The sequence below is a fragment of the Juglans regia genome, chromosome 7 (assembly GCF_001411555.2).
Source record: "Juglans regia cultivar Chandler chromosome 7, Walnut 2.0, whole genome shotgun sequence".
NCBI classification, from domain to species: domain Eukaryota; kingdom Viridiplantae; phylum Streptophyta; class Magnoliopsida; order Fagales; family Juglandaceae; genus Juglans; species Juglans regia.
Window position 1 is genome coordinate 46,491,281 of NC_049907.1, and position 22,348 is coordinate 46,513,628.

Genomic DNA, 22,348 nt, shown 5'->3' on the forward strand with positions numbered 1-22,348 from the left:
TATATATTTATATATATATATATATATATATATATTCTACTACCTGCTTAGTTTTCAAGACATTGGCAAAAGCTATGAAACCCTTATGTGATACATGTCATATAATAATACAAGAGAGGACAGCTCACTGCTCGAGACATTCACATTATAATTATTTTCATTCATATATATATATATATATATATAAATATATAGGATGGCTAAAGTTCCTTAATATGGGTACTGTTATTTGAAACTCAAGTTTGATTTTGAGTCAATAAATCATTAAAGGCTCTATGCAGTCAGAGCACATGGTGGGCTTTAAGGTTAGCTCCATGCCTGTCCTTTCAACGTATTAAAGTTAATTCACGCCTGTCTTTGTGGACACCCGTGCTTAGATAATCTAATTTTTAGGGGAAAATGGAACTTTTCACCCCAGAATTACCCAGAATTGTTTTTTTCAGTTTAATCCCTGAACAATCAACACTATTTAAAGAATAATCAAGCCGATGCAAACCGAACCAATCCATATATATACAGAATTATCTAACCACAAAGAAATTATATAAAAATAATCTCACAAATTGATATGGTTTGATACAGTTCGTTAGAGTATAAAATTTCTAACAAATCAGATGAAATCGCGTTAGTTTATGAGATTATTTTGTGTAATTATTTTCTAGACATAGCAGTACTATATATATATATATGACTAGTTTGGATTGTCTGTTCGGACCAAGGTTGTCGGGCCCATTTAGGCCCATTATCTTTGATGACAATCTGAGTAGTCTTTTAAGCTTTAGCTATTTCTGTTTATTTGATATGCAAAACATTCCGACAAAGGTGCATATATATATGCTGAGTGAAAATACAAGGATTCATTTGTAAATCATGCGGTAACTTCCATAGCCTTGACAAAAACATCTCCCAATTTCAAGCTAAGTACATGTCTAAACTACAAAGTCAACAGTTTAAGCGGCAAAACTTCCCTTGTTTAACGCCATTCTCTGCTTTTGGACATCGGTTGGAAACTTAACGTCGGTTGCCAATCCAACAAATTGGAGAAATTTTACCACATACCAAGTCATGTCAAGCTGCCACCACTCAAGGCCATGTCGAGCAGAGTACTCAAAGGCGTGGTGGTTATTATGCCACCCCTCTCCAAATGCAAGCAATGCCACCCACCTTAAACAATCAAGCGATTCAAGATTATAGATAAAACTCCCAATTCGAATGAAAAAATTTATGCACATTGGAATGCAGAAAAGTTGCAATTAATACCAGTTGTTCCTAGACAAATCACCAGTGTTCCAAGGTTGCCGTCCCCAGACATGGCAAGCCGAGTTTACTAGCCAGGTTATGTGGTAAACCCACACGGTCCTCACACCCTACAATGCCAGAAGCAGCAACGCTTAGGATTCTGTCGAAAGAATTACAACCAATAATTTTCAACAACACAATAAAGTGGCACTCTGCTGTCTTATGTTTACTGCAGGGAAATAGCTTCAATTATCTAACAGTACTTCAACTAGTAGCATTTTATGATCTTCAGTCAACTCCCGGGCCTGTTTTGCCCAACAACTTTTCAAACGCCCATTCGCTCTTGGGAACACGGACATCATTGCTATCCGGTAGCCTGGAAACATGGCCTAGCTCGCATATTGTTTTATTTATCGAAATGAATTCTACGTGATGGACAGAGGGAAAAACTACTTATAGTGTGAGAGGTGGCCACTATATATTCAAAGTTCTGTGTTGTATTTCCAGAGTGAAGGCCCATTAATTGAATCTATGGATTAGATTAACGAAATGAGTTAAGTGCGAAGTCGGCTGAGTCGGTCAATCCCGACACTCCCTTGGGATTGAGCTCCAGATGTAATTTGTGACCCAATCTACACGACAAAGTCAGTTCTTGCAATTAACTGCAGAGTTTCTCTTCACTGAATTGGTAAAAAGACACTGCGAACTGATATGGTTTTGAGTTTGATTGATACTTTTTTTTTTTAGTTTGGGAGTCTCAGACTTATAATGGACGCTACTCCCAAGCAATTCAGTAAAAAAATCCTGAGACGAAAGAAAAGAAGGATCTTCCTCACCATTCCCCACACAAGGAAGGGGAATCCTCCCGATGCATATAGCAGAATAGCAAGTGCAATTGGATGAAAAACGTATGTCTTTTCAAGAAACCTGTAGAAGGGCTGCTTCTGTAAATCCCCAACATTGTTTGAACCTCCACACTGCGAACAATCCCACCCAATAAGAAAGATAATCTTTAGAGCATATCAGCAATATACATGTTTGTGTTGAGTGCGAGTAAGAAAGATATCCATCCATACCCTTTCAATCATATAACTGGTATCGAAGAGCCAACTCATGTGACTAAACCAGAATCCTTCAGTGGGGCTATGAGGGTCTCTCTCAGAATCACAAAATTGGTGATGGTACCTATGTGTGCTTACCCAGTCAATTGGGTTCCCCTGCAACCCAGATAAATGAACGAAAATACAATACCATAGGAAATCCATACAACATGATACAACCATTAAAAACCAAAATAAACCCAGAATTTCTCGTTACTATTCACAATGAAATATTCCTTACCTGAAGTGCCAGAGCCCCACAATAGGCAAACGTGTACTCGAGCCATTTAGGAAGCTTGAAACTTCGGTGTGAGAGGTTCCTATGAAATGACAGCGTAATACCAAAGAGACCTGTCACGACGTACAGCGCTATGGCCACCGAAATGGCACCCCAATTGAATTGAAACGGTGCAAAAAGACAAACGCAATGCATTGCCAAGACAACACCTGCAGTGGCAATATCCCGAGAGTTCCATCTCCTCCCCCAAAACACACTCCTTTGCCGGTTCACGACCACGTCGGATAACAGAATTCTCCTAAAATTTGCTGCCGCTGGCTCTGGCTCTGGCTCTGCTGCTTCTACCAATGCTGCAGTAGTAACAATGGCCGGCGCTCTTCGATCGGCATTGTGACGCAAACGGACGGAGAATTTTGGGGTTTGTAAAAACCTTTTAGGTGCTGAAGTGTTGGATATGGCCCGAGGGATGACAAATACGGCCCGTCGCGGCCGCTGGGTTCGGCGGCGCAGAGGAGAAAAATTGTGGAGTTTGGGATTAGAGGATGGAGATGTGATCAAAGCCATAAATATTGTATTGGAGGCTGTTTGTGAGAGAGAGAGAATTATATCCTTGCGAGTGTACGATGGAACTTGGTTACTTTCGTACTGGTGGCGCAGAAAATATTGGCATCTTGCGTCTCTTTGGGAAATAGTTTTGTGGAGTGTAGCGTTGCCAAAACTCAAAACTTGCAAGTGGTAGGACATAGGGAGATAAGGTGGTTGAGGGTCTTATCTAATGAAGTCGGATCCATACATATTTTTAGGGCTGTTTTCGTTATATAAAATTAAATTACTTTATTACAATTTTTTTTAAATTATACATAAAATATAATAAATAATTAAATTTTTTAAATTTTTTAATTTTTTAAATAAAAATAATATTTTAATAATATTTTATTTTATTTTATTTTCAACAAATCATCCCATAACTAAGTAACCATATAAGCCCTTCTTGTTTCAATCTTATTAATTAAGGTTAGGTTATTACTTTCGAGACATATGTTTGATATTTCTGCAGAATTGGGTATTTATCCTTCCCAAAAATTGATTTACAAGTCTATTTAGTATGTTAATTAACATAAAAGAAAATTAATATTTTAATATTTTTTTTTTTTTGAAACTATGATAAATCTCGCAATAAACATGTCCTTTTTAAAAAAAAAAAAAAAAAAATTAAACATGTGCTTTTTCAAGCCCACAGTTATTTTCAAAGATACTAGTACGATAGTATCTCCATACCGATGGTGTGAATCTTGGCCTAAAAATATGTCAGTATTTGCGTCTTTGAGATGCCTTTTTAAGCCACGCGGTCCAGTTTTGAGAGAGACGAAAATCCACCTGTTACACTACATACTCGTGACTCTCGTTCTTCTCATTTTCCCTCCCTCCACTGCCCGCCAATCTGCATTAACTATTTGCATGGCCGTTTATTTTACACTGAACATTCATTCATTCCGGAAAGCTCTTTTTGATGGAGAAATCAGGCTACTTTTGCGCTCCATGATTTAAGTTAGGCTGAAAAGTTGTGAACTGTCTATTTTTGTTCCTCTCTTCAACCATATAATTCATCTACACACCCATTTTATTATTAAATAAAACCAAGTAAATGTTCATTTAATACTTCTAATTAAGTTAGAGATTTTCATTTTAGTTTCCCTAGAGATGTATGGAGATATAATCTCATGAATGATTATTGGGTATTCTTGAAGTACGGACAAATCGTAATCTTATTTTATTATAGGATGTCATGTCAATTAAAATTGATGTTCACACTTCACATAAACAATTTTAATTACATGGTATATTATGATAGGATAAGATTACTATTCATTCGTATTTCTAGAATAGCTTATAATTTTCTAGGAGGGCATATTCCAATCCCTTGTTGAAAAAATGATTTGAAGACGTTTGGATTCGAAAATGATTTGAGATGAGCTGAGATGGATTGTGAATAGTAATGAGATGAGTTGTGAATAGTAGTGAGATTTATGAGTTAAAGTTGCTGAATAGTAGTGAGATGAGTTGAGAAGAGCTGAGATGAGTTGAGATGAGCTGAGATCACTTACGAATCCAAACGAGTCCTAATCTTTTGGATGGAAGGATGGCACAAAGTTCTCTCTATAAGGTTAGAATGGCACGAGTCATTTCAGCTACTCTTAACCCCCACCTGTCATTAGATTCCATACCACTGTATTCTGTTCCGATGCTTTGTCTTAATCACTGAGCGTAGCAGCATACAGTGAATTCCGATGCAATGAGAATAATGACATAGCCCACCTCTGCCTCAGGTTTACAGGAAGGACAATGTCTTCAACCCATTTACAACAAGAAGCACTATTTAATGAAATGATCAAATCCACTTTCTTATTTTCTGTTTAGGGATAGATCCAATTGCAGATCCTCAAAGATAGATCCAATAAGGAAAGAAAAAAAAATTGAGTGATGAACTATGGATTTCGAGGTATCCTAAATGAGCTAAAACCTGAAGTGGTTTAGTAAATTATGTTGGTTTCATTAAGTAGTTTAGGTTGATTTGAATGTCTTAGGTTAGACTTGTCAGTCTTTTAGCTTGTTCTTGCGTTTGAAACTCCTTAATGTAATGAATACTAATTTTAATAGAATTTCAAATCGAGTCACATCCATTTGAAATAAGTGTCGCTTCATTCTCTGTAAATAAAAACTCATCTTACAATTTTATCATTTAATATTCTCTTCAAAAAGAATGAGAATCGCTTTTCTTTTAAGAAAATACTAGGTTGTTGTTCCCTTAACTTATCCCCACAAATGTATTGCTAGGGTATATATATATTTTTAATGTTTAAAAAAATTACTTCTAGTAAATTTGTGTATTTTTTTCAGATTATAAAATAACTAAAATATACTAGCAATAAACTTGAGGAGGCAAATTGAGAGAGCTGAGCACCGGCACCCTTTCTTTTATCTCCATCTTATATTTTATTGAGGTAGCTATTTCATTTGTTATTTTTAAAAAGTACACAGTTATTCAACATTTCAATGGTGCCTTTAGGCCCCGTTTCGACCTTGGAAGGTATTGCAATTAATTTAATTCAATCTAATTTTAAATTAAATTTAACATTCAAATATCTAATTTTTAAATCACAAAACATCACTTAACTCAAAATCTCTTTATATATAGAATCTACAATTTTTTTAACTCAACATCTATTTACACGCGGGACCTAGAACCTTTTTCAACTTCTCATAAATACATCTAAACTCATATAATATCAAAACACATCTAAACTTATTTTAGGTGAGTTCCACAAAACTCATTTCACCATTTCAACTTACTATTATTCATAAAGAACTCAACTCATCTCAACTAAGATCATTGGCATTGGTGTCATCAAATTTATCTCTAAAATTCAAAACTTTCTAACCATAACTTCACATTGAATTAGTCAAAATATTAATATAATATTATTTTTTAATAATAATATTTTTAATTTATTTATTTTTTTCATATTTTACAATTACGCTGATTATATGTTAATTAATAATTTAATTTCATACTTAAATTATTATTTTTCAACTTAAATATATTGTAGCTCAAAATTAAAAGATAATAATTTAAGTAAATAAAATAATAATTATAGAGTATGAACTTTAAATTTAGAAATAAACTTAAATATATTATAACTCAGAGTTAAAAATTTTACGCTGCGTTTGGTTCCTTAACTTCTCTCAACTCATCTCAACTCACCATTACAACTTTTTCAAATCCCAATATAAAATATAATAAACAATTCAATTTTTTCAAATCTTAAAATAATAATAATATTAAAAAATAATATTCTAACAATATTTTATTATCTCAACTCAACTCAACTCAACTCACTTCAACATCCAAACACAACTTTAATGTATGCGGAATCTAATTCAATGATTTTAAATATAAATTCATTAAATTTTAAAGAGGCACTCATGCAATGCTTTAAGCTCAACATCAAAATTCGTAAATATCTATCCATGTAGCGCCACTTTAGTTTTTGTCTGTTCTCACTTGTTTGGCTAGATATTTAGGCGTGTGCGTTTGTGGTCGGGCGCTTCTTCCTCTGCAGTTGGATAATAATAATATCTCCGCCCATTGTTCTTAACTTCTTATTACAGTTTTCTTAGCTGGAGAAGGCACTAAAAGCGTGAGAAATGGCGGCGGTAAATGCTTCGATGATTGCATCTTCCGGACAACCTTTTCTAGGCGTGCAGTCCGTTTCTAATAGTAATACAAGTCCATCTGTTCCAAACATGCTTGGTGAGTCTCTCTCTTTGTTTTGGTTTCTCTTCAGCTGCAAATAATTTCTGGGATTTCGGAAGAGTAATTGATAAATCTTAACAAATTTTGTATGAGTATGGACTTAAAATTATTCCATAGTAGCCTCAAAAGATGGGGATTTTACAACCGCATTTCTTCAAACAATACGCAAACTTCAATTGCTACTCATGAAATTCTTCTCTTACCATTGAGGGTCACACAGTGAAGTATTTGCTTTTTCTTGATGAGATTGTTCGGAAATTATAACCACGAAATAGCTTTTCGATACCCCACTTACCCTGAAAGCAAGATCTTCGTTGGGGTTGTTCCACGCGTTCGGCCTTTCCGACTTCAAAGAGTTATCTCCGACGATGGAGTTTACTAGGAGAGTGATACCTACGATATCCATAGCCCAAAAGCACATCAAGAGATTGCAAACAAAGAGATTGTTTTCTCTCAATTTTTCTTTTCGGAATTTCTTCCCTAAGGTATTTTATAAGCCCAGCTTTTAAGGGGCAATGAAGTGCCGTTTCATGTTGTTTACTCGACTGCACTGACATTTTAGTCTAATTGATTGCCTTGATGACTGTAAGAAAAGTTGGCAAGGAGGATCAGCATAACCAAATTCTTGTGATTGGATTGTGGTGTTAGTGAGTTCAGTGACTGCCGGTTTGTATTATTACTTGCACAAAATTTTGTTGGGCAATGCTCAAAGTGGTATGCACTAATTTGATTCATTTCTGTTAAAAAGAACCGTCATGGTTTTTTAAATTCCACCCATGTTAGGTATTGTTTGTTTTCGCATATGAAATAAGATGAGATGAGATGAGATTAAAGTTAAAACAAATGAGATGAGAGGAGTTGTGAAAACAAATGAGGTTGTCTTAAATAGTTTTCCATTCAAATTTATATCAGAGAACTCCAATGATTTTCAAGTTGACTCTCACCCAGTATGAAATCGAGAACGAAAAACTTGTGAGATTCAATGTCAAGTATATATAATTAAGCCAAATCTGTTCAAGCTACCAATTTCCTCAACACATTGCTGTATCTCCATCAAAATTTGTGAAAAAACTGGAAACAGGATTGTTCCCCCACAAGTCGAATGGAAAATAGCTATAACTTTATATCCTAGACTTCAATTGCACAACCGCTTCATTTTTTTATTTTTTGTCATGCAGCTAGCAGTTTTGTTGGTTGTCGGTTGCCAAGGTGTTCCCCTAATAAGAAGAGAATTGTCAAGATTATTGGGAAAGTGAGAGCTGTGGCAACTGTTGCGACAAGTCCTATTGAGGAAATCAAGGAGTATGAATTCCACAAAATATAAAGAACAAGTTTCAGTGTCTTATTTTGAGAAACTGAATTGTGATAATGGTGTTCTGCAAATGCCGTCCTTTCAGGTTTACCCTTCCTACATGGGCACTGTTTGAACTGGGCAAGTCACCCGTATATTGGAAAACGATGAATGGTCTTCCTCCTACCTCTGTAAGCTTTGCAAAGCTGTTCGATTAAACTTGCAATGGTCTTTTATTGGTCATGCTCTTCTGATGACAAGGTGCATACAATGTTTCACAGGGGGAAAAGCTAAAGCTCTTCTATAATCCAGCTGCAAATTACCTTGTTCCAAATGAAGAATTTGGAATGGCTTTTAATGGTAGTTTATGATACACTATATGATCTCATAATGATTTTTACATTAAGCAGTTTTCTTCTCCATACCAATTGTAGCTGGCACAAATGTGAAGGTCGTCATGAAAACCGAAGGTTTATTGCTGAAAAGAAATGAAATTGTCATTTTATCAGTGACACTGCATATGTTTAATTTGATATCTTTCAATCTTTATAATCAAAAGAACCAACCAAATTCTTAGTGCTAGAAAAAAAATGAATTCTAACAGTTCAATACGGCATGGAAAGTACAAAGGAATGATGTCATTCCAATCAGATGTCCAAATAACCCATTTATAAATTCAATCAAACATGAAGGGACAAAAAATGCAGTTATATTAACCTCTGCTTTTGCAACCAATCTGTTACAGTTCAATCCAATTGACTTCTTTGAGTTGTGTCCTTTGCAGGAGGTTTCAATCAGGCCATAATGTGTGGTAAGCCCAGGGCAATGCTTAGGAAAAACAGGGGCAAAGCTGATCCCCCACTATATACCATCCAGATATGCATTCCTAAGCATGGTTGGTACTTGTTTACTGACATATCTTGCTTTCCACTATTGCATCTTTCCTCTTTCAGTTGTCTTCTTCTAACTAACATATCATCTTTTCACAGCTCTGTCCTTGATCTTCTCATTCACAAATGGAGTAGACTGGGACGGTCCTTACAAACTACAATTTCAAGCTCCAAAGTCTTTGCGAAACAAACCAATTGACTTTTTCAACGAGGTATAATATGATACATTCTTTTAGCAGCTTGAATACTGCATCTAGGATCAAAGCAGTTAAGGTTTGCTGCCGGGTTCTAATAAATGAATTTAAAACATGTATTAAACTGATATATGTCATGTCATATAGTCGGACGCTTCAGGTGAATTGCTGAATTAATTCGAACAAAACCATATTCGGCTATACATTGCACAATATTGTCTTAGTGTCAGACACGGTGAAAACTGAGCTTTGAATGCATTATCACAGGCTCTAGCGGCAGAGTTAAGTAAAGAAGGTGCATGTGATAGAGCAATCTTTCCAGATACAGAACTTGCAGTCACAAGATGTGCTATGATCGGAAATTTGATGGTTGAAGGGGTAAGTAAATTGTTCGAGTCAGTCTGAACAGTTATTTCATTGTGTCTCTAGTTTATGACTTTGAATGGATGGAATAACAATAATGCAGGGGGATCGTTGCGATCTCAATCTCATACCAGGATGCACAGACCCTAGCTCCCCCTTTTATGACCCACTTGCCAATGTAGATGATGGCTCCTGTCCACTTGATTAAGAATCTGGTGAATAGTATCTTCCACTCCCTAGCTATACTCAGTCTCAGCTCGCATGTAGATATATAATGGAAGCATGTACAAGTAGCCAAGCTTAGAAACGCAGCATTGAACAGGGCAAAACAAGATATTGTTTGGTTAGCTAGAAAGCAAGTATTCTAATGTAAATACAACATTGAGCAGGGCAAAAATGATATTGTTTGGTTAGCTAGAAAGCAAGTATTCTAATGTCATAGCCCAGAAAAGCAAAAGTTACTACTGTCATCACTGCCAACTATCAGACTGGTTTTTCAATATCTAGAATGGCTAATGATACCTTATATTATTGCTTTATTACTCAGCTATTTTATTTTTTCATTTTACTATTTGAATTTAGATTAAAAATCTTAGAACACAACCTTCTTGCATAATTTACAAGAAAATAAATTCAATCAACTAATGTAATCATGTAATTTAATTAAAATTAAATTCAATCATATAAAAATTGACTTCTTTTGCTCTTTAAGTCAATTTTTATAAAATTGAAATCATTTTTAATTAAATTATATGATTAGTTGAATTTATTTTCTTCTAAATTATACAAGAAGGTCATATTTTGATATTTTTAATTTAGACTCAAATAGTTAAAAGGAAAAAAAAAATAACTGAATAGTAAAGTAGTAGTAAATGAGGTGTAATGGTATCATTATCCTATCTAGAATATAAGGCATATATTACTATTCACAAACTACTTATTATTTTTTTACTATTATTTATAGATTATACGAGATCATCTTAACATCCAAACGTATCATTAACCTTATTCTTTTATACAAGGAGTGGAGAGTTTTAAATCTAAATTTTTTATTTAAAAAATCAAATTATATAACATCAGACTATCAAGCTCTTGACAGCCTTAACCTCTTTTGAAAAGAGCAACAAGCTTTTGAAAAGAGCAACAAGCTTGCATTTCCAAACGGTGAAATACATAGAAATGACTAGAAGTTAGGAATGCAGAGATTCTAAATTTTTTGTCCACACGGGAGCAAGAAGCGAATAGAGGTTTTCTAGTGTGACAAAAACAGAGAAAAAAAAAAAAAACAAATTGCTCTAAGAATGGTGACAAAATAATTGAATGACCCATGGACCAGAATGGTCCTAAGCTGGGTCCTTGGAATCTTACTAACTTACTAATGGTAAGGGTCAGAAAATCCTCTTTTTATCTCTATAGGTGACACGTGGTCCAATTAAAATTCATGGATGGATCCAGAATGCGATATGATAAGTAAAATACTGGATCGCGTGAAGATCAGGTTGCACTCCGTTGCAGAGCGAAGGGTCCGAGGATAATGCTCGGGAAGCTATATCGTATATGATATATATATATATATATATATATATATTTATATATGTAATGAATGCTTGAAATTTACTTGGTCTAGAAATGAATGCTTGAATAGTCAGCGCGGTCCAGTTCTACTAACTCATAAAAACGAGCATTAGCATGTCTTCTGTAACATTGGTCAAATAACTCCTACTTGCATGCATGACTCAGTCTCTGACCTCCATTTTCGCGTTTTTACCTACTCGTGGTGAGGGATTGATTTGAACGAGTAATATACACAGCTTTTTATATAACAATATTATAAATTAAAGATATTTTTATAAAATAATATCTTTTTTATAAATTATTTTATAAAAATACGTTTCGTTTAAAATAGAATTGTATAAAGAATTATATATCTATTATGCTTTTAAGTTTGAAGACAAAAATAGAATATAGATGATGACATAACATATGACATCTTACAATTAAATAAGATGAATTGAAATGGATTTAGGATCGAAACCGAACATCAAAATTAATACAGGTGGTTGAACTACAACTAACTTACGGTCCCTACTTCCAACAATTTGCTCTGCCACGATAGGCTTGATGTACTTTCAACACAACACTCGGATGAAACTAGGAAAAGGGTAGAAGATAGCGTTCCAAGTTAAAAAATCACATTCGGATTGGACTGAATTTTTAACGCGTCTCATACATGCTTGTCATGCTTTCCATCAACTAATTAGGTTGCGCGCACGTAAAGCATTTCTCATTTGCCTTTTTGACATTCCAACAGCGCTTCCACTTTTTAATCCACCGCCAAATATTTTTCCATAAAGTTAATCACATCACGTAAATTACGCAAGCCTTTAATTTGTCGGTCATAGGAGTATGGCAGGAATTGCTGATTTTCTTTTGCTCTCTTCGTACTTTCCAGCAAGAGAATCAAAGAGAATTCCGGCGCCGACCCCGACGGCCAAATCAATGGTATAGTGACCCCGAGTGCCCAGCAACCTCACGGCTTGAAGAACATTAAGCACGTCAAATGTCCATGCCAACTCCCACCTCTGCACTCGCCGCATGTCTAGCGACGCAATCACTGAACCCGCCACATGCCCCGAGAAGAATAGGAAGAACGACACGTTCCCCACCGGAAAGTCCACCCCCGACCCCAGAAAACCCTACCAAATTCGTAAAGTATTAACAAACATTAATTAATTAGTAGACCAGATGAATTTAAAAAATAAAAAATAGCGGTGTCAATGAACTTGCTTGCGATCACTTTGGCATGTAAACGTGTATTTTTTTAATAAAAGGTGTATCTAAGAACATTATTGGAACCTGAGGCAATGGAAGCTGCGTGGAGTAACCTAGAATTCCCCGGCAAGTGAACATGAAGAGCGCCGAGATTGTCGCCCTTGGGCGGCCCTCTATCAGCCACGTCCATAGTATATACGTTGTTTGCATCCCCACGAACACCTAACCATTACCATTGTATAACACGTACCATTAATAAAACAAAACATAACCAGATCAATATGATATCTGATCGGATTCGAGTTCCTTTATCAAATGGATTTATATATCGAACTCAATTCCATAGAAAATGTGGCTGCATGTGAATCGAATCCAATCCCCAGAAAAATGATCACACATTGGATCAAGTTCCGTTCTTTTACTGGCCGCATGTTTAGTACTTGGAAATTGAATTAGAATTTCTTGAAAATTTCTGAACCACCCAATTGAACATGCCAAATCTCTGGGTTTCTTTTTAAAAAAATGAAATTTAGCCAAAAAGAAATCGAGAGTATAATTCCAATCACATCATGAATGCTTAAAAAAATCGAGCATTTCTCTTTCAGCCTCAAATTAAGTGTCTCCAACTGAATGTTACCAAAGCATGACTACCTAACAAATTGCATGGATTTAGAGTTATAATAAATTAATTCCAGATCCCAATACGTACCGTGTTAAGAGCGGCGAGCAAGGTGTTGAGGTCAGGCCGCGCGGCGAGCAGGCGATGGAGTGGGCTCGTGACCACGAACCCAATATCAAAGGGAGCCGAGGACGGCGGGACCATCCGCAAGGTGTACTCCACGCCCATGAAGAACAGCAGCCCCAACCCGAACAAACAAGGCACCCAATGGAACTTCGCCACGCGCAAGACATCATCCGCCGTCCACGCCATGAACGACGCTCTTTTTTCCTTCTTCTCCATATCTCTCTGGCTCTGAGTATGATCGTCGAGCTTGCCGTTAGTTCTGCGCCTGTTGTTGAGCGTGCATGATGGGGCATTTAGAGGCACTACCGCTGTGCGCGTCATGGTCGTGAAAAATGACGGAAACGAAAAATCACATTTTGGGGGAGAGGGGTGGGTGGGGACGATATAAATGGCGAAGAGAAGGAAGATGGAGCGGAGTTTCCAAAGATTGAATTATGTTTTCATTTCAATTTTACCTTGCTGTTAACTTACAGCTGCTTACAAATGGGTGGTGCGAAACACGTCGTTTATCGTACTGTCAGATCAATGGAAATAAAAAGTCAAAAATTAAATATTTTAATATTAATTAAATATGCGATACAAGTTTCAAAATAATGTCACAACATTTGATTATATTTAATTATTTTAAATATATATATAAAAAAGAAATATTTATTATCATAAATTATGAAACTATCACGTAATCGATTTAAAAAAATAAATTAAATTTGAGATTTATATAAAATGAATTAATTTTTTTAAAAATAAATTAATTTTTTTAAGTAATTACATGATATTTATTCACTTCATAATTATATATAAAATTATTTGTGTATATATATATATATATATATATATATATATATATATTGTGTGCTTTTGTGGCTGCTTGCGCGTTGAAAACAAAGAAAATGAGAGGTGGACATGACACGGCATCCCACCGGAGGACCATGCATACACACGTGGGTATATTATATAGGAATCATTTTATTTAAACATCTTTCGTTTAAGAGATAAATTTTAAATTTTATAAGTTAAATTATGTCATAGATAATATGTAGTATAAAGACCTTTAAATAATACTAATAATTATATATATATATATTAAAAATGTGTGTTGTTGCATAGCCGGATCATATTGTCACAGTGGAACTACCAACTCAGTATGGAAATTGCATCTATATTTATGAGAAGAGCAATGCTAGGTACAGTTTTTATTTGAAAATTGTAATACAAGTCTAGTCAATTTTATTTTTAAAATTTTTTAAAATTATAAAACTATTCCTCTTAAAAAGATATTTTTTCTCATTTAATAAATGGCATGCACATACAGTCTTTAAGTAGAGACTGCAAATAGAATTTTTCTAAATATGGAGAATCGAGTTTTCCTTTCTTGAAATATAAGTCTTTCCATATCTTATCTTATAGAAGAAGGAAGTATCATTAATCAGTTGGTTAGACTTATTAATTACGTGATATTGGATCCAATAGAGCCTATGGACTTGGAATATATAGCACGTCAAGGTTAACGGGACTAAATGCTACCCCTTTAGCATATAATATACTATGTATAGGAATCAAGATTCGTTGAAACTTGAAGTACTTGGAATTAATTTATACTCAATAAATGTTAATGTGTGCATAAGATCTGTATAGACAACAATAAATTACAAAAATAGAAAGATGACATGTGGATCTTTAAATGTTTATTAATATCTATAAAACTAATTATACAAACAACAATAAATGATATAGAATTCATATATAATATTTATCAATCTTCAACTTCAAGCCAATCATGAATAGAATATACTATCTATATGATTTATAAAATTTAAAATTTATTTTTTAAATTAAATTATAAATATTACATAAACAAATTATGGTAAAGATGCCTTAAAATAACAATACTCCCTATGGAAACAATTAATTATACAAAACACGCCTAATTATAAGCATGACATGGTTGAAATTTTGAGAAGGGAGCAGGAAAATAGCACGAGACAACCATAAAAAGGCCGAAGAAGACAAAAACGTACGGTGAAATCCACGTGCTAAGTGTGAAGATTAATAAAAATGTAATGGACAATTACGTATTTTTTATATATTTAGATATTTTTTTAATATAAAATAATTATTTTAATCAATCATATCAATAAAAAATATAAAAAAATATATAAAAATAATTATATATAACATAACTGAAGATTAATTAGTTATAGATTTTGTGACCGACCTAAAATGACGGTGCTATACGTGTTGTACTTTATGGATGATAACTAAGTGGGGTCATAGTGGTTGTATGTGGCTACTTCAAAATAAGGAATTGGCCTTTTTGGCCACATATATGATATGCCTAAAGACTCTAATTATATTTGTATATATAATTATAGTTGTAATCATTGAATTATGTGGAATTTGAATTTGGTCTCTTGTTATGTAATTAATGGATGATTTAAATCAGGAGTAATAATAGATTAGCTATAATAATTTATTTACAACTTTTTTTAAAAAACAATTAAGGATTGTTAATGCAAAAATTCACCAACCAAGGCGAAACGAATGAAAGAATTATCCCCAGCCGACGGTGGTAATTCGGGCCCCGCTAGTGTGGTCGAAAAGTCCACGGAATAAATGTCCATACGTACATCCATGCAAATAAACGATAAATAAATTATAAGTATAAATAAAATTAGAGACATGTAGTTAGACATAAAAGCCTACGTCCAATGGTCATTTGGAGGAGAAATTCACTATAATAGGTAATTTTACATTTTCTCATAGATTTACGTATCTCTCAATACAATAGAAGAATTTAAGATTTCAGGAGATTGAAGATGATGCCTTCATTGAGAGAATATCTTTTGGAATCACTATGCGTGGTGGAGTCTATCTAGACTTGTAAGAATCTCCTCATTTTATAGATATCTATTTCTTTCTTTAGAGTGATTGAATCATAATTGCTTTATAAAACTCTTTTATTTTAGGAGTATGAGTCAATTTATCTTATCTCTTATAAGTTTTATCTCTATATTCGGGCTAGATTCTTGGTTGTTGATTTTATCACCAATAGATGGCATCACTATTTGGCTTGTTTTGCACCCTCGCTCTCGGACTCAATCAATTTATATCAAAGATGGTGTGAAGGCTCGGTGTGTCAGGAACATCTCAGATGCTTAAGTTAGTAATTTAGACTGCAAGAACATATAAGTAAATATGATGAGCAAAAAGTTACCTTAATCAGTAGCGGTCTATCATTTATATAGGCAAGCATTTAATTGATGGAGATCTCATAACCGCTTAATCCCTCCTATGATTTCGTGAATGCCGAATATCAAGTTTCGAATGGACGCAAATCTCGGAAATAGTTACTATAACATGCGACTATCTTGTACGGTTATCCCCTTATAGGAAGTTTGTGAATATCCTCACAATAGTGTTGTTATTCTATTGTAAATAAGGAGGGGCCTAGGCTCACCTAGGCATGTTCATCCGGACGGATTTTCTTTCAGTCTTAGAAAAATCTGGATACACCCGGTATTCGATTTTTTTCCCTTTTTAACCACTAAATGAACAGAAATTCAAAACCAATACTCCCATGAACAATAACCTCCATTTCTTGTTTAATGCATTATTCCCGTGGGTTTAGCATTACAGCTCTTCAAACCAATATTATCTGTGGCCAACTTTATTTGAAAAGTTGCATGAGAAGGTCTGGTATTACAAGCACCAAACTGATAATGACAGTGCCACACTGCCATGGAGTACTTGACCAAAAGGACATGCAACTTTAGGTTCAATTTTTCACATATTCATTAGGTTCTTCTCATCATATAAATTAATTCTTTACATATTAGCAACACCAAAAATCTCACCATCTGTGTTTTAAGCAATCAAAAAGCTCCATTTGGTGTGAAAAGTTGGCATGGAGTTGGAAAGGAGAGTGGTGCCATAACCATTATGATTTATGAGTGATGATGGTCTTTGTTTTGAACCAAATGGTGTAAGGGATTGATAATTTAGGGCCATTTGAAGTACTTTCTTTCGGCTCCTATGACATAGCCCAATTTAACATCTTTTTAAATCGTTTTGCATGTTGTCAATTAATCAAAATTGTGAATTGTTATTAGCAAAATTATGAAAAAAAAAATCGAATTCCAGATTTTTAAAACCAATTTCATCCAGATCCGAACCGGATTAATTCAAGCCAGATTTGAAACCCAAGTTCTGATTCGGATATACTTAAATTTTCGAGCCGGAACACAAATAACAGTACTAGGCTCACCTGCAAGGACCCTCCCAGAATCATCCATTGTGTCCCTTCACTCGTCATTTATTGGGCCCATGGTTAGGAGTCACAAGCCTTTTCCAGGCTTTATCGGCCCAGACCTTGGGGGGAAATATCATCCCTCCAAGAACATTTTTGTTTACAATTATATTTTACAATAATACGTTTTTATTTAACACAGAATTTTTTTTTAAAAAAAAGAGCAAAATATGATTGTATCTCACTACAATGAGACGTGATTCTCCATCAACCTTAATTTAAATTTATTCTCTAAAAGAATAAAAAATATAGGAATATAATAAATGTATCATATTTTATATAGTAAAATGAGAGTGTAATTTGTAACATTAGTAGTGTATAAAACATCGATCGTCACCCCTTCGTACGAGGCTTATTTGATTTCTTCTGGTTAAATTTATCTATGCAAGTAATCATGGTGTAAAAGCTTTCCATCAGTATATATGAACTACATTAAAGAGGCAAATCTCTCTTGGGTCAGTCCTAATAACGCTTCTCCCTATGTCGACTCTCTTCTCTATGACATTAACACTACTGTACATCTTCCTTACTATGTATGTATAGAACAACTCCTGTCAAAAACCACAGATTGATGAAAGGTCTGTCCTCTGAGCATCCTGTCACTATACTAGGAATAGCCAAACCAGATCAGCAGGCCGGACGTTGATGCAGACTATGCTTGCTGCTAGGCCCAGCACCCAAGTTCCCCTTTGATTCTGGTGGCTCCAAAACAGGTACTCCACCACCATAACCATGTCCAAGTGCAAGCTGATTAGGTCCAGATGGACGAGCTGCAGTGACATCCGGATACACCCACAAGCTGTCCAACAGTAGCATTGGTCATGAGATCAAGGTAAACATGGAGTCTGTAAATTACATATTGGTCACAGTATCCATAATAATGATAATAATAAATCAAAGGAAATCCCCATCAAGATGTAATGCACGAGATCATATGCCCCGAAAAGGACTTGAGTTATCATCAAGAGACAATTAATTAAACGCTAGGATCAGCTGCCCAAAAAGTACCAATACAAGAAAAAGCACCTTTGCAACTGTAATCCGGAGACACTCTCAAGCTGTTCGCTGCATAAGCAGCTAGCACAACTTTCAATAGAACAAAGAAGCCATACACCATCAACATTTGCAAGTATTTTGATACCATTATCAGTTGTTGATACAGCCAGTGTTACATTTATTATAGATTGTGATATTAAATATGTGAATTTATTGAATATGAGTTATTATTTATTTACGTGAACCATTATTTTAAAGAGATGCATTGGTTTAGTGGTAATGGTGTGTTGTTTTAAATGAAAGGGTAAGAGTTCGAAACTTTGCAATTTAATTTATAATTTTGTAAAGTGTTGGACTTGGACAGACACAATGTTTGCCAAGCCTTGCAGCCAAAGAGTCACAACACTTAGGTGTTTGCACATGGGCCGAATATGCACTTTAATAGGGTGCAATGTTTCAAAAATCAATTTAATTGAAAAAACACTTCTAGAGACTCAAACCAATGCCCTTCCTTCTCAAGGGAGGCGCCTACTAACCACTAGGCTAGGCACATACCCCTTGGTCTTTAAGTGAAACATCATAAGCTTTAAATCAGTAACTGTCAGTTGAAAAGTCAAAATTTAAGAGTTGTGATATTTCACATGGTATCACTTCATTCTCTATAAATTGGGGATGAGACGCACGAATTTATTCATTCCATTCTCCCATATCTTCAGTCACTTACGCAATTTTGTAGAGAAACTCTGAAGGAAAAACTTCAGAATTGCTATCTACGGTTGGTGATTTTTTTGTATCCTGATGGTGAATTGCTTATAACCCGGTAGCAAACTCTTTCTAGTGGAGGCAATTATCACCTTAAAGATAGTGTTCTACATGCCTCAAAGTCACATTTATTTTTTAGATTACTGTATCTGCACAATTTCTTCAACAGCCAGCAATACCCCTTCCTTGTTGGATCGAAGGCAAGGAGAAGCCTAAAAGATATACAAGGTAAATATTTTTGAATTATAAGGCTTGCACGTTTGGAGTACGGAGAAATAACATCCCAAAATATACAAGGTATACGACCATACGTACCTATAACCCACCCACTGCGTCAATAGCTGTCAACAGCACAACCTGCACCAACAGCCAACAGCCAAGACCTGGCTCTTCATTGTATCAAACTACACAACCCCCTCAGACTGCTTCCCAAGACCATCATATAATTTCTTGATTTCTCCGCAATCCCATTCAGCAAGGGGCATGTGATTCTCCTCTTGTATTAGTCCCACATGAGAATAGCCTATGATGCAAGTAAAAAGAAAAACATGATCATATGAAGTTTGAGCAAGCAACCACCCATTAATCATGTTGAAATTCCAAGGATCTAAACACTAATTGGATCAGCAGAGAAAAATCACTTGCTACCTTCGACGATCAGCACTAGATGCCATTTTTTAGAAAGCTTGGCCAGGAACCACGCTCTCATATAACATACGCATGTTACTGGCCTTGCTATCAAGTAACCAACACTTGAATTTTCCATGAATATCAATCGAAAAGAAAGCCTGTTGGAAGAAATAATCCTTTGCTTTGATGTGAAAAGGCAAGATCACTAACACTACCGATATGAGCAAAAATCTGGAAAAAAAAAAAAATCCATGATAGACATTAATCATTGACAAAATATCTTTAACATACATATGTGTATATGTATATATTATGCATGCATGACAAACCTCCAGGTAGTTCTGTATCACCTCCGTGATAGGAATATATCTGCTGTACTATATGTTTTGAATAGGCATTAACACCTAAGAGAACATGAACAATAAATGCATGCTATAAAGGCCCACATTGTATGTCTTTCTTTTTTTAATGTCTTCAAATTCAAACAAGACTTAGGGCTCGTTTGTTTTCAGAGATGAGATGAGATGAGTTGAGTTGAGATTAAAATTAAAAAGTTGAATAAAATATTGTTAGAATATATTTTTTAATATTATTGTTGTTTTGGGATTTGAAAAAGTTGAATTGTTTATTTTATTTTATGTGGGGATTTGGAAAAGTTGTAATGATGAGGTGAGATGAGGTGAGATGAGATGAGATGTTTTTGGAAAACAAACAAGGCCTAGAATATATCTTTTATCCATTCGACGTACCTAAAGTCAATCAAGGTTAGAAGATTTGCGATTTTCTTATACTCGTAAGCTTCAGGTAAAGTTTTGAATTTAGTATCGATCACCTTCAACTCCTTCACAAGAATCTCGTAAGCTTTAGTACGGTCATTCCTGCAAATTAAGGGAACTAAGACAAACTCACACCGATAAGATCAATATATATATATATATATATATATATATATAGATAGATAGAGAGAGAGAGAGAGAGGAGCCATGCATTGTTCCCTGAAAATTTTAAGGCATGCAATTTTGATACATCATTTCAAGCATACATGCATGCATGTCTTGTTACAAAATAATATTATATTATCAAAAACTCTACTCGTACACGGCAGGGGAATCCCCACGTATCCCTCCACGTGTACAAATGTAACAGTACGTTTCATATACACCAATCGATTGCGTCTTTGCTTCCTCCCTCCCTTCCCTTTGTCTACCCACAGAGTAATACGAATTCCTTCAAAGCCTCCCTCCCAAGCAGAGTCTTTCGTCTTCGCAGCTTCTTCTTCTCAGCTTCTTCGCATCTTCCAAACAAAGTCCTTTGTCTTCGCAGCGTCGTCTTCGCATCGTCTTCTACCATGTGAGCAAGCTCTGGTTTTCCACATCGTATTCTCCTTCGTGTTCTAGATCTAGGATTTCATCTCCCTTCGTGGTCTCCTTCTTAGCCTTCTTCAGAACTCTTTGTCTTCTCCACGAACCCACAGACGCCTCCTACCCCCTTCATCTTATCCACGAACCCACAACCATTCCCCCCTTCCTCGTTCTATGGCGAAGTCAGACGTTGGTCTTCTGCTTTCTAATATTGTCTTCTCATTGTCTGAAAAGTACACACTAACCACTAAGACACATCTCTTAACATCTCATAAGTAGAAGATTGATATGTAAACATATATCAAGAAAGAAATGAAAGTCTAGTTCGCATAAATTTGAGGTCAGGCTCTTGTCTATAAAAATTATCTTAAAAATTACTAATAGCTTTTTTGACTATATTTTCCTTTCTAAAAATCTTTCTTGGTACAGAGAGATGGTTAATCCACAAGCTGTAAACTGATATACTATGAGTTCTATCACTTGTTCAGTACTCACAATTCGCTCCCCTACGAAGAGTGAAGGAACATTTACTCATTTAGTAGGAAAAAAAAAAACTAAGCTCAAAGAATGGTGTTTTACTGGTAAAATCACCATTACAGATTCATACTAATTGAATTAATAATAATTTGGGAGGTTCTCACTGATTTGGAGACTCCCAGATCAAATCCCAGAAAATCCCAAGTTGAATCCAACTAATATAAGCCATTTCCTCGAGTGATGGCACTCTCTCTCAGAAATTTTTTTCTTCGGCTAGATTTCTTGAGAGATGCTAGATGTTTTTCTTCTTGGATGCAGATTCGGCTGGGTTTTCGTTTGATTTTTTTTTTTTTAATATATTTGCTACATGGCAGCTGATTCCCCGAAAGGTCCACAACCCCGGGTACCTGTAGCTGTTTTGTTATATTATAAAGAGATCAATTCATGGAAGTTGCCTTTCCAGTGCTTCAATGTACTTCTGCATTCGAATCTTAAAGAAAATCTGCCCTGAAATTCTCCATCTATCCCATTCGCATTGTCGAACAAATTCTCAAAATGACCCATATTGAGGTAAAGCCCACAGTACTCTTCTCCAATCTTTATCCCAAAGCACAGGTATTTAATTCGCACAAACACGATTTATATATTTTCAAGCATGCATTAAAAAAA

At 35.0% G+C, this 22,348-nt stretch overlaps 3 protein-coding genes across 3 annotated transcripts; 1 reads left to right on the forward strand and 2 right to left on the reverse strand.

The window, feature by feature from the left end:
• Window positions 1–764: 764 nt before the first annotated feature.
• Window positions 765–3,235, reverse strand: LOC108998330 (palmitoyl-monogalactosyldiacylglycerol delta-7 desaturase, chloroplastic-like). The gene is made up of 5 exons (XM_018974856.2): window positions 2,581–3,235; window positions 2,316–2,456; window positions 2,076–2,216; window positions 1,261–1,367; window positions 765–1,164 (listed from the first exon to the last, which is right to left on the reverse strand). Exons 1-5 carry the CDS (start codon window positions 3,139–3,141, stop codon window positions 951–953), a joined length of 1,164 nt encoding a protein of 387 aa, XP_018830401.1. The 5' UTR covers window positions 3,142–3,235; the 3' UTR covers window positions 765–950.
• A 3,393-nt stretch (window positions 3,236–6,628) lies between these two features.
• LOC108998309 lies at window positions 6,629–10,169 on the forward strand. The gene is made up of 8 exons (XM_018974831.2): window positions 6,629–6,889; window positions 8,071–8,194; window positions 8,290–8,374; window positions 8,465–8,543; window positions 8,968–9,078; window positions 9,173–9,285; window positions 9,535–9,645; window positions 9,734–10,169. The coding sequence occupies exons 1-8, from the start codon at window positions 6,784–6,786 to the stop codon at window positions 9,836–9,838; spliced, it is 834 nt and encodes a 277-aa protein (XP_018830376.1). The 5' UTR covers window positions 6,629–6,783; the 3' UTR covers window positions 9,839–10,169.
• Window positions 10,170–11,599: 1,430 nt separating this feature from the next.
• On the reverse strand, window positions 11,600–13,651 carry LOC108998331 (phosphatidylcholine:diacylglycerol cholinephosphotransferase 1-like). Its single transcript, XM_018974857.2, has 3 exons — window positions 13,112–13,651; window positions 12,487–12,624; window positions 11,600–12,326 (listed from the first exon to the last, which is right to left on the reverse strand). Exons 1-3 carry the CDS (start codon window positions 13,466–13,468, stop codon window positions 12,027–12,029), a joined length of 795 nt encoding a protein of 264 aa, XP_018830402.1. The 5' UTR covers window positions 13,469–13,651; the 3' UTR covers window positions 11,600–12,026.
• Between the last annotated feature and the right edge of the window lie 8,697 nt (window positions 13,652–22,348).